The following is a 13,721-nucleotide window of genomic DNA, read 5'->3' on the forward strand; positions in this document are numbered from 1 at the left end:
TAAAAATTTAAGCCATAAAAATTTCTTCTGATATAAAGTAAAAAAAATCAGTGTTGGATTAAAATTTTTCAAATTATATGCAGGGAAACCCTGCATATATTTGAGGTAAAATGGTCGCCGTGGTAAAAAAAAATTTTTTAACTGGAAATTTTGAAATTGACACTGACAAATTTATTGCGGAATTACCTTTAGTGGTCATTGTGCTCATTGATGATCCAATTTGTTATTAATCATGATAAATATATTGCTATTAAACGGTTAACAACAAATGCGTATCCACATCAATATCAGAGGATCATCCGGGTAATTATATGAGAAATAATTTATAATTTCTGCATACGACGAGGGAATATTTTACCACCTGTATTGATACCACAAATTTACATGTTTGGAATATCAAATACACATAATTGATGTATAGAACGTAACAAAAAATTTTTTTTAATTCACTTTTAAATTGCGTTTAATGAATTTCGAATTCAGAATGAAATTAAAATTCAATCTCGTAAAAAATTATTTTTGAGTGTATATATAGCGGATAATTTGTAGGAAATGAAATGATCTACAAAAAAGGTCCTATAACATTTTAAGATAAGTCTGATAATTTCGCCGAAAAAGTCAAAAATACTAAAATTTACTATGAATCCAACTTTGACCTGGAATAACTTTTGAAAAATCAAATTTATCTAAAAATAATAAGAAATCTTTTTTGTAGAGCATTCAATTTCCTACAAAAATATACATTGGTCTTTTTCTGATACAATGATCTGCTGCTGAGTTATTAAATTCCAAAGTTTAAAAAAAATTTTTCCCATGTTATTTAAATGGAAAATCGAAAATTCCGATGAGACAGTTGTTAATATTAATAATAAGAGCTCAAACTTTGACAGTATTTTTTATTTGTCATCTCGAAGATTATTTTCGATATGATTTTTGAAAATAAAAATAGTCGATTTTTTTGAATTAGTCTAAGATACAGTTTTTATTAATATGCAGATACTTTTGATAAGGGTATAAATTTTTTGAATGAAAAAAAAAATTGTTTATTTTCATTTTTAAAAGTATCGGTTCTGTTCCTCATTTTTTGTTGGAATTAGGCGATTATTTGCGACAACTTTTATAACTTAAAAATTCGAAAAATTTGAAAAGAAAATAGAAACCAATCAACTATGTGTATTTCGACGATTGCTGACAGGAAATTCAAAAAAGTAATTTTCTAAGACATATGAAGTTTGGTAGTTTTCTACTGAGAACGACGATATATGAGATATTTAGATATATTTTTATATAAATCTGAATAATATAAAAATAAATATATATTACCTTGTTAGATCGTAGTGTGACTTTACCACCACAACGCGCACAACACCGGATGTTGCAGTAGTTGCAGATGTGACCAACGCCATCCGCAAACTTTGTCTTCATGCATATGTCACATGTCGCGTCCAGCTCAATTCCCGCTTTCTTGTGTTTTTCAGAACGAGCACGTATCGTTTCTTCTAGAATTTGAACTTCGTCTTGCTTTCGCCTGTAATCAATCCCAAATAAGTTCAATATATATTCTCTCAAAAGTTATCACTAAAGTGACACATATCAATCAATCTCATTATGAATTTCCATTATAAACAGTTTTTTTTTTTCAATAAATCCTCTTCAATAATTATCTAAGTATCAGACCAAATTACCCGTGTAAAAAAAATCGTTATACAAATTTTTCAAAAAAGTACGTAACCGTGAACTTCGAAATTTGAGACAAATCTGAACTTTGACCTGATCATTTTTGAAACCTCAAAATCATTCAAGAGTACAAACAAATTTTGAGGTCTGACGATTGAAAATATGTCCACTCTTGAATTTTTTTGAAGTTCCAAAAATGGTCAACTTAAAGTTCAGAAATTAAGAAGTGTCAACTTTTGAAAAAACCAAAAATATATAGTACGGGCTGCATTTATTAGCTTACAACTTACAACTCGTCTTTAAACTAACATCTATTAAAAGCCTGTAAGCTGTAGCAGTAAAATTACTGCCAAGATATCTTGCCATCGACATGACAGTATAGCGAAACCCAAATAGAAACTATTTCCTCTCTTCTCTTACCCGATAATTCTGTCTAGCTCACTCTCATCCCCTTCAATCTTTAATATTTTCCTTCCTGTTTTAAACTACCTTCATATTGCCCAACTTTTGAGACTCTTATGATTAACTAAATTCAACAAAATATTTATATAAAAAGTCATAGAGTCTGTAAATTAACATATATGATAAAAATAACTGTATACCTAACCTATCTAAAAAAAACAACTCGTTTCAAAAAAGTTCCACATGTAGAACTTCTAAATTTTAGACAGATTAGAACTTCAAGTTGAATTTTTTCTAACTCGTAGAATTTTAATAGTATAAAAGAAGTAAATTTGGAACTTCATGTGCATTGTCCGTGTAAAAGAAAATCGTCGACAAAAGGTTGAAAAAACTTTTACTATTCTAAACTTCAAAACGTGACAACGACCACCTTTTTTTGAACGTTCTATAAACTTTTGGAATTTGAAGGAAAAGAAAAATTAACTGAATGATATTAAAATATTTTTAAAAAAACGTTCAGGCATCGTCCAAAATTAGCTTCTTCTGAACGTATTTTGCCCGGAAAATATTGAAAATTTAGAGCTTTTAATAGGGAGTGAAAAAACTACGAAAGTCAAAAAACGTTAATTTATAAAATTAAGCCAAGCGTTTTTATTTTTGAATTTCCAGAATAAAAATGTAAGTGAAAAAATTTAAAAGCAGCGACGGAAAATTTTAAAGTGAGATCTCGAGAAAAAATACCGCGAGCTGGGTTCGAACTAACGACCTTCTAACCAGGCAATTGCTATGATCACTGCGCTCCCTATTTTAAAACTGCAGACATTATTTGAACTTTTAATTAGTAATTAATAATTAAAACAATTAAAAAAAATTAATTATCTATAAAATAAAGTTTGCTAATTAAAAATAAAAGTGCTGTGAACCTCTTTGATCTATCAATTTAATTATAATTAACGTCCTTGTACAACAATTTTTATAAAATATCATTACTACTACTGTTAAGTATTTTGTCTTGAGTTTGTTCATGAATGTAAAATTTTTCTACAACTTAAATTTTTTTTATTTCTATTCTTATAAATGAAACATATCTTCTACATAAGATATATGAAAATATTATCAAAAAGAAGTAAGATTAAATTTTTCCGTCATATCATATACAGAAATAGACGACAAGTTTATCATATCGATATATTCCTCGTATCTACATTTTTTCCATAAGCTATTTTTACATTCCTTTAGCATTTCCATGCATCTCATACACCCACATTGCCATTTTATACCACAGACTTTCGACTTTTTTTTTCTCTTTTTTTTTCAATTACAAGAAGACTTTGGTAACAAGTGAATATAAGACGATTTAGTCGGCCTTATCGTTTGAAGAAAATACAAGTTTTCTTTATAGAGAAAACTACGTACAACGATATCTATATATAGATAGGGGAAAAGCGGGCAAAACCGTCATTTACGACTCTTGTCATTATTTTTGAACAATTTTGAATATCTCAAATATTTTTTACAAAATATTTCCTTGAAATTTTTTTTTGTTTTTCAGTGGGTTCGATATATTGATGTACCTGAAAATCAGAAAGTTTTTCGCGCAACGAAAAAAAAAAAAAATTGGAAAGTAAAAAATCTACTGGATGACTAGATTTCTGAAATGTTTCGCATATAAATGTTAGTACAGTAAGACCTCGTTATAAAACGAGCTCGGGGCTATAGGGGAAAAAATTCTTAGAATTGAGGTACCCCTACTATTGTGCTAACAGCGTTTGCGCTTCAACCTCGCTATAAGACTGTCGCCGTTTTTCGTTTTATTTATGTATTCGGTTAAACTCTTCATAAATAAAAAATCATAAATAAATAGAAGTTTGTCGTTCTTTTCTGTTAATTAATTATATGATATCACGAAATTTTAAATATTCTTTATGAAAATAAATTATTTAATCTACAATCTTTATGTATGTACATTTTATCTCGATTTTAGTCGTACCGGTCGTTAGTCTTATAGCGAGGTTTCGGCGCAAAACTTTTATTGAGTTGTAGGTGGGGGAAGCGTTTCAAGCGAGTTTTAACAAATGGTGGGAAAGAGTCTTATAACGAGGTCCTACTGTATGTCAGCCGAAAATCTTAGGCCCCCAGCCTCCAGAACTACTTTTTAAGCAGTCAAATTAGGGGAAGGGGGGGGGCAAAAGGGGGTAGGGTAGGCAAAACGGGGTACCCCCAAAATTTGATAAAAAAAAATTTTATATTTTCAATGGTTTTTAAACATTCCAAAATCACTTCCGTAAATATAATTAAGCGTTACTTTGAATTTTTTTTGGTAAACTTTTTCAAAAATCAATTGTCAGTTGAAAAATATTAATGACGTTTGTTTTTTGATAAAAACTATTAAAAATTTTTTTTCTTCTTTTGTATCCAATAAACATGTAAAATATAATTTTTCTTCATGTAAATTACTTACAAAAAAATTCAACTTAATCAAATTCGTTTAAAATCCAGAAATTTTTTTTTTCCCTTTTTTAGGGGGTACCCCACTTTGTCCGCAGAAATGAAAAATTTTTTTTTCAACGGTAACTGAAAATTTATTCTATTTACTTTGAATATAGTTAAAAAAAAAAAGATTTAGCGTATTTGAGTCCTCGAAAACTTGGTATTTCCTTAAGTACCCCCTTTTGCCCCTCCCTCCCCTACATAATTTTTTTTATTTTCATTGCGTGAAAAACGTTCCGATCTTCAGGTACATCTGTATTGTTGGCCACAAAAAATCCATACTGTGTCTACTTCGCTGTATTTAAATTTTCTATAGGTTATTTATTATTGATAATTTTATTATTTCACCATTTTTATTTACTGACAGTACTGCAAATCTTTTTTATTTACTCAGATTGGATATGAAAAATTTTATTATAATCAATTTCTCTTAAATAGAAGCAAAGAAGATTATGAAATCTTTTGGTGGAATAGTTCGTTTTGCTTTCTTGTGGAAAAAAATTTTTTCCTATGGCAATTAGAAATTTGATTTGATTACTTCATATGGAAATTAAAAAAAAAAGATTCACCGAGTTTAAATGCACGAAAATCCATTATTTTTTTAGCGGTCCCATTTCGCCTGCTGGTCTCCTTCACATATATATGATATATTGTAAGAGTTAAAAAAAATAAGAATTATAGTATAAAAGTATAAGATAAAGACGTGAGCTGATGGTTGGCATTCCCGTGGGTGGAAATGACCCGGATACAATCCCAAAGTATATATATAACATTTTACACGATAGAAAAACCAGTTTAAGTTTTCGAGATTAAGATACAGATAAATTGAGATAGTCGTACTGTAACAATTGGATTTCATCATACAGTTTGTCCTCAAAACCTCGAAAAATTTCTACTCCAAAGACTTATCTAAGAGCATGACAAGATAAAATACAATCCGTTATATTTTATTTTATCCCAATATATCGATGTACTAGTAATTATAAAAATCAAAATTTTTGAAAATTGTTTCAATGGAAAAACGTCAATTTATAGATAAACAAACTATTAATTTTGGTGGAATCCCTTACTAATTGAAAGTCGAGCATTTAAGGCTTCAACTAAACTTTGAATAGAAATACGAGTATTAATATGAAACAACTTTTAACTAAATGTCTTTTTGGACCAAGAGTCGAGTATAAAAATATTGAGAAAATAATTTTTGTCATAAACCATTACATTAATATAAACCATTAATAATATTGCAACGACTAAACTTCCTATTATTTATAAGAAAAGAAAAAAAAGTTCAATAGCCGACTTTTGGCACAGGCCGAGTTTTCGTGCATTCACCCTAGCTCTTTTTTTTTTTTTTTATTGCTACTCTTACAATAAAATTTTATAAAATACTCATTAATAAATTTATGAGCCAACAAAAAAATTATTAATTCAAGTTTCTGCTCTGAACTTTTAGCCAAAATTTTTTATTAATCCGGTGTATGAAAATTAAAAAATTAATTTGAGAAAAATTTTTGTCAGCCTCAAAAAATTATTCCCTCATCTTGAAAATTATCAAAGCCCTTTATTTCGATAAACATAAATATATAGATATATAATTTGATATAAAATAATTCAAACGAAAATTGATCGTCTTGCTCGTTGGTCCGATGACACGATAGAGAGCCCAAAGACGGCCCTTAATGGCACACAGGATACCTAAGATGTTATATTAGAGAAAGAGTAAGAGATGAAAATTGAGGTAGCAAAAGAGACAAGAAGCAAAGAGACAGCCGATGCTTTGCCATCGATGAAACTCAATTTGTTCAGGGGGAATAGGCAAACTGAAATAGAATTAAATCACTGTCGTGCTTCGATGCCTTGAAATATACATTAACTCTCCACTCTCCCTATGTCTCTCCCACTTACCCACCCTCTCTTTCACTTTTTCATTTTTTTTTACCTCACACTCAAAAGGACATATAATTTTTATTTTTTAATTCATTATACGGACTCGTTTTTTATTAAAACTATCATTTTTAAAAATAAAATAATCTTTTTTTTTTAATCATATTAATTCTGTATAATTTACCTTCACTTTATGCTTGATTGGACTTTAATTCAATTAATAAAATTTTTTATTGAATAAATCAAGTGAAAACACGAAGAAATTCAATTTATAAGTTTTTATATATTTAAGTATTTGATAAAAAATTATATTAAAAATAAATAAGTACATATATTTATTTTTATTTAAAAAAATTTTTTGGAGCCCAGCCCTTAAGTAGAATTTTGAGAAATCGATTAAAATTTTGACATTTGATATCCAAAATATGAAAATAAATATTTTTGACTTTTACTGTTAATTTTTTTGTAACCAAATAATTCACTAAAAAAAATGGCTATCATAGGCCTACTTTTTCGAAAATGATTTAACTTTTACGATAAATGATAAAATTTAAACCGAGATTTTGAAATTATAATTAAAAGCTGTACTAAGATTTTTTTTTTTTTTTTTTTTTACGTATTCTTAATGATTATAAACAGTGAGCATAAAAAAAATGTTTCTGAAGAATAACGTGGTCTTATATATAATAGTAGTTTGTGACATAAAAATATAAGAAAATAGTTTCTTTGTACTCTCAAAAAGCAACTAGGTTGGTATGGCGGCTGCCAGAAACTATTTGTAAGATGAGTGGAAAGACGAAAAGACTGTGCTCTTGGCACGATCCATCAGCAACGAGAGGTAAGAGTGGTTTAGCCTAAGGTCATCGTCGTCGTGGTAGTTGTGGTAGATGTCAACGTCGACATCATCATCGTAACAGAACCAACGATTGAAAGGATGAGTAGAAAATATAAAGGACTTAAGCCAAAGAGACTAAGGAGTAAGGAGTATTATTTAAAGTTTCATCGTCATCAACTAGAAGGACAAGTCTATTGAAATACTCTCGACCTATCTAATAAACTACATTTTTTTTCTCTATTTTTAGATAAAAATTTTTTTTAAATATTTTATTACTTTGTACTCAGCATTTAATATTCGATGATCAAAATTGTTATTAAAAAATTCATAACTATTGATTTTGCAGAGAAAGTTTTATTAAAACGTCATTTTTTTGATAATGTCGACTAGAAGTTTACTCTTTTTTCAGTCTATTTTTTTAAAAATGAGAATGTCAAATTTTTAGGCGTTTTTTTAATCAAATTTACTGTCCAATTAAGTCATTAAAAATGCATAATAAAAATTAGTACTGGAACCTATCAATCATAAAATAAATTTCAATGCAAACTATAAAACTTTTCCCACACGATATTCCCTCGAGTTTCAGAAAAATTTATTTTATTTATCTGTCAGTTAAATATTTAAAAAGATAACAAATTTTTATTTAAAATGACTGACGGGTCTCCTAAGTGTTCCATAACGGGCATAGTTCAAATATACAAATATTTTTTTTATTTTTTAAGCTAACGCAATTACTACTAAAGTTTTGATTATTGAGTACTTCGCCGAATAAAAAAAAATTTTTTAATTTATAAACCAGGAGAAATTTATTTAAAAATTATTCAGGAGCTCAAAAAACGGTTAGACCAAAAGAAAATACGTTTCCCTGAAAAAAAGTAATTTTTGTTCAACCAAATTTTTGGAACTAATCGAACGATTTCCACGTGTTTGGCGTTAATCGAAATAACTTTTTGAGGCTTAGCTTTGTATGATTTTCGAGGCAAATCGATCAAGTGGTTTAAGAGTTATACAAAAAAATTATAAAAAAAAGATATTAATTGATTTTTATTTTCTAAATAATTCGAAAACTATTCAGCCGATCGACTTCAAATTTTATCCAGTTCCCTATCCAAAAATTCCCATAGAATCCACTCAAATACGACAAAAACCGCAAAGAATCCTACCCTGTTTAGAAAATCTCATAGAATCCTATAGATTCTCATAAATTCCCTCAGAGATTTTAGAAGAATGAATGAGTTCTATGAGAAGTGCTATAGTTAAGCATAGGTCCTTATACATGCTGCTATCAGAATCTATCAGATTTTTTAAGCAGGGTATAAAGTGTATTGGTTTCTATGCGGTCTTTGTCGCATGTGAGTGAATTCTATGGGAATTTTTGGATAGGGTTCTAAGTCTTAGTGATCCCTGTTAATTGCCGCCAAGAACGTCCAAGTCGGTCGATTCATTCCAAAGATATCGTATGACAAAAATTAGTTTACACACATCCATACAAATATACACACACACACACACGCGGACGTCCGTCTAAAAATGGTCACGATATCTTCCTAGGACCTCAAAACACCGGGATCTGATAAAAACTGTTTTTGAAATCCGAACCGAAACCAACAACTTCCCTATTTCAAAAAATTTCCAATTTCCTTAGCGGGAAGTTCAAATAATTTTTAATATTCGATATTTTCCATATCAAAAAAAAAAATCAGTCATTTGCCATCTTCGAAGATAAGAAATAGACACATAACCTCAAATAAAATACAATATAACTACTTATTAAAAATATAACACTGATAATTATCCTAAAGAGCGCATCTTCATTTAAGATGAATGAAGAAAAAAAATTATTTTAATGGAATAATAAAAACAAATGATGTTCATACCTCATTATTTCATTCTCCCGATCTTCTTCTTGTTTCTGTCGCATCATAACCTCCTCAATGATGCGCCTCTCCTCTGGTGTGAGGTGTGACATATCAGGTAAGTCCGCCATCACGCCACACTTACAATACTATTGTGCAAGCAATGTAACTCACTAGTAAAATTACTATAACAATAATTACAATTACAATTACAACAACACCACCGGTTTTCCCGAGTCACAATGATATTAATCGTTGTCAATTTAAATAAAAATCCCGCAATACGCGCCAATGAACCAGCTACTCGATCTCCATAGTAATCATTATTATCTTCATCATCATCATCATCATCATCATTAGCGTCATCATTATTATTTTTTATATCAAAATAATAATTATCAATTGAAACAATGTCTAATACTACAGGATGTTCTTGTAATGAAGTCATTCGTCACCACTAAGTGACTAAAAAAAAATTACACAATAAATAATTAAACTGAAATAATAATTTTAAAAAAGTCACCATCAAATAATTAAATTCATTATCACAATTATTTACAATTTTTAATTTCTCATATTCATTATTATTTTTTTTAAATTTTATCAACGAAATATTCCACCGATCCCATTTATTATTAAACAATAATTGATAATTAATATAAATCTTATGATTTTGGTCAACACAGCAGGAGCGTAAAAATAATATTGCAAGATTATCGTTATCGATGTGATCATTGTCCAATATAATGAAATTATTATTTTTGTAATAATAATAATAATTACTACAGTAACAGTACCAATTGTTTTTTAATTTTATTTTATCACTCGCGTCATCCCTACGACGAATCATGATCACTGACGCTTATAAAATAAAATTGATTTTTTTTTCATCATTACCTTTTATCTTATTTATTATCACTATTTTTTTTTTTACTAATACCTTTTTATTTTTTTACACTATCCTGCGATAAAATTTATAATCATGTTAAATTTTTATAAAATTCAAAATAATAAAATAATTATGATAAAATTTATGTCCTAACTTTACTTCTTGTAAAAAGAGGTCACTGGCGTACTGAAACAGGTGTTTCGCCATTACTATTATTCGATATATATTAATATATATAACTATATATACATATATGCATACATATATTTTAAAATTATAAACTTTTTTTACAATAAAAATAAATGTCCAGATGAAATTCATATAAAATTTTACCAACTTCCATTTTGAGCAAAATCACTTTTTAAATTTAATTCACCTTTTTTAATATTTTTAAAATTTTACCCTAGCATATTAAATCCACTAACACACAACACACCACAATAAATAATTAAATTAAAAATTTAATTGTTAAAAATAATAATTACTGTGACCCGGTGACGGTCTTCTTAAAAATGACCTTTACTACTTAACTCAGCTTTTGTTAATTCAACTCATCGTGTCGTGTTACGTTGAGTATTTTCACTTTAATGACAACACACTCATGTCGTGAAAAAAGATATGAGATGAGTTGACAATATACATATATATGTCGACATATATGACAGTATTTACTGACGTTTATTAAACATCTCTTAACCAAGCTCTGTTTTATTTTTTATTTTTCCCTAAGGAATAATTATTTCAGCGCCATCCCGATTTAGAATAACTTTTTTTTTTTTCTTTAAATAAACTTGGTCACTATATTAACATTTAATGTCTCACATTGATTTTCTTTGGTATTTACACGTTGAATTTGTTAGTTTTATATATATTTATTACAATGTCTTTAATGAATTGATTTTATTATTAGTTTTGTGTCAAACTTTTCAAGGCAATTGTTATTATTATTATTATTAATATTATTGTAGATATTATTTAATAATATTTTATAAGTTTATAATATAATGCAATGGGTTTAATTTTATCACGGCGTTATCAATTGTATACTCAAGTGTGTCATCATACTCGTTTGTTCTACGGTTTATTGGTATGTATACTAGTACAGTGTATATATTATTATATACCGTTAGTTAGTGAGTGAGTGAATAGGTTTCTCGAGGGTTGACGAGGGATGCGCGAAAACTGGCTCGCCCTACAAGAGACCGACAAATTTTTAACTTCGTGTCTGTTCGAGTCTCGTCGACTTTTAGACTGGTGGGGGATGAAAAGCTCATGGATGCTCTTCAATCGGGGGTTGATAATAAATTTTTATTTTTACACCTTTTATTATTTGGTATTTTTATTTTTATTGAGGGAAGTTCTGTAATAATAATCATAATCATAACTTTTTATTTTTTTCGGATAGAGATGATTTTTGGCTGATGGTATTTTTGAAAATTATATTGCGATGGTACTGGAGTTAAGTACTTTTGCTCAGGATGAATTATAAATACAGCGGTAATGTAGACGAATCAAATAATACAAGAGTATTTACGTCATGAGATACTGAGTATTGATCCGTTTAGTGGCCAATGGCAGTACGCGGTTACAATTATTTCATTCCGTGCGCACAATCGTATTTAATAGCGGGATTGCTTTGAATTTTTAAAATATGTTTGGATTTTGGTAGAGTTTGAAGTGTAAGCAAATTCAAAATTAGAGAAGAAATTTTATATTTGTTTTTTTTTCTTTTTAATAGAAAGTAAAGAAAAATTTTAAAGAAATTTTGTTTGGGCAATATTAGAAATTTCGAAAAAACATTAGATTTTTTAAATTAATAAAAAATTAATGGTTAGATAAAATGAATAAGATTAAAGACAAGGAGTTTAGAAAGTATATAAATATATATGTATGTAATTTGATATAATGTAACACTTGTAAAATATAAAATTTCATAGAAAAAATTTAGTATAGTTATAGACTGTTGCATTAACTGAAACACTTTTTTTATTTAAACTAGAGAACACTAATAAAAAAAAAAGTCTCAAGTATAAAATGACTATTCATTCAGACTTCAAAGCTCTCAACTTCTACTGAAGTAACAGACTGCAAAATAAAAACACCCACCGTTAAATCTTTTAAAAGAAAATTATTTACAAAAAACAAACCAGCGTCTGAAATAAAAAATAAAAAATTTATAAAATAAGATAATAGTAATACTGTTCAAAATTTTATTTTATTTTCAAGGATAATTGTCATGGAAAATAAATAAAATTTATTAACTTCACGTGAATATCGATTTTCTACGTAATTAAAAAAATTTAAGGCAAATTTTCAGTGAAAATTCAATTAGACTTTTTGAACACATATGTTCTATATGATTACTTGTGTAAAAAAAATTCCAAAAAAGGTGACGTAGAAGTTCTAAATTTGAGACAGAGTAGAACTTTTAGGATTTTAATAGTAAAAAATATAGTTGACTTTTTTTTTCATTTTTGGCTATCGTCCCTACTGGGCCACGTGCCACATATAGTTGACAAAAGTTTATCTGAACGAATTTTGAGTCAAATGAGAATGTTTTTAAACTATAATTTTGAAAACGTATATTTCCTTCTTTTTTCATTTTCAGTATAGAAATTTCAAATTAGAGACCCTGGTGGTAATTTTTCGGACTTTTCTCTGAAAAACTCTGAAAAAGTCTTTAGATTTTTAGAACTGAGTTTTTCAGAGAAAATTCAAAAAAATTTCCACCAGGGGATTTTTGAATTTTTTCTGAACAAGGGAAAATGTATAGTAAAAAAAATGTTTTGATAAAAATATTCTTATCTGACTCAAAATTCGTCAACGTAAAATTTTAAATCATCCATATTTTTAACTATTAAAATCCCAAAAGTTCAAAAAAAGTCAAAATTGAAGTTCTGTCCCAAATTTAGAAAATCTACATGTCGAACGTTTTCGAAATCGTTTTCGATCGAATTTTTTTTACACGGGTAATCAAGATGTTGATTTCGATTTAAATTAAAAAAATTTTGAACAGACAGTATTAATTTTTTTTTTTTAATTTCTAATTAGTTTTTGATCATTGTATGTTTTTTAAAGACTTGCTATGAAATTTATAATATTTACACTCGATTATACGTAAAAAAAAACAATTTTAATTAAAATTTAAGTTCTCAAATAACTATCAGTTTTAAGACTAATTGACTAATGTGCAATAAAAAAAACAATTATTTGAATGAAATAAAATAAATACATTGTGATTTTAATTTTAATGACGTTTATGACTTGTAAATTTGAACTAATGTAAAAATAAAATAAATAAATGCGTAATTTATAATAATATTTACATTTTATATTCCTGGCTGATTTGAGCTTGTAATAATTTCAATCAATTCGCTTTAAATTTCAATGACAATTTTTAACAGTACGGTGATAATAATAATGAATTATTTTAAATTTCACCATTGTAATTTTTCGAAGTGAAAAAAAAAATATTTTGGCACTCGTCCAAGCATCATCAATCATCTGTTTTCACCCCAGGATTAACACAAAAAAAAATTATGCAAATATGAAACCTCTAAAAAATAATAACGAAAAATAAATTTCGAAATTAGTACATTTGTTAAATTGTAAATAATCATAATAATTAATAATTCAAGTGTTAAAAATTAAAAAAAAAATTTTCCATTGAATTAAAAGGAATCGAAAT

The 13,721-nt window shown here is 27.6% G+C and overlaps 1 protein-coding gene across 14 annotated transcripts in view; it reads right to left on the bottom strand.

Annotated features, from left to right (window-relative positions):
• The window catches only part of LOC130672504 (regulating synaptic membrane exocytosis protein 2), an 85,470-nt gene extending 74,259 nt beyond the window's left edge, over positions 1-11,211 (bottom strand). For all 14 annotated transcript variants that reach the window (XM_057477135.1, XM_057477130.1, XM_057477136.1 and 11 more), the window contains exons 1-2: positions 9,166-11,211; positions 1,324-1,528 (exon numbers count right to left, since the gene is read on the bottom strand). In XM_057477135.1, the coding sequence (XP_057333118.1) occupies positions 1,324-1,528; positions 9,166-9,275 (315 nt within the window). In that variant the 5' untranslated portion in view covers positions 9,276-11,211. The remainder of the gene's footprint in view (positions 1-1,323; positions 1,529-9,165) is intronic.
• Between the last annotated feature and the right edge of the window lie 2,510 nt (positions 11,212-13,721).

This window comes from Microplitis mediator, chromosome 7 (genome assembly GCF_029852145.1).
Source record: "Microplitis mediator isolate UGA2020A chromosome 7, iyMicMedi2.1, whole genome shotgun sequence".
In the NCBI taxonomy this organism is placed as follows: domain Eukaryota; kingdom Metazoa; phylum Arthropoda; class Insecta; order Hymenoptera; family Braconidae; genus Microplitis; species Microplitis mediator.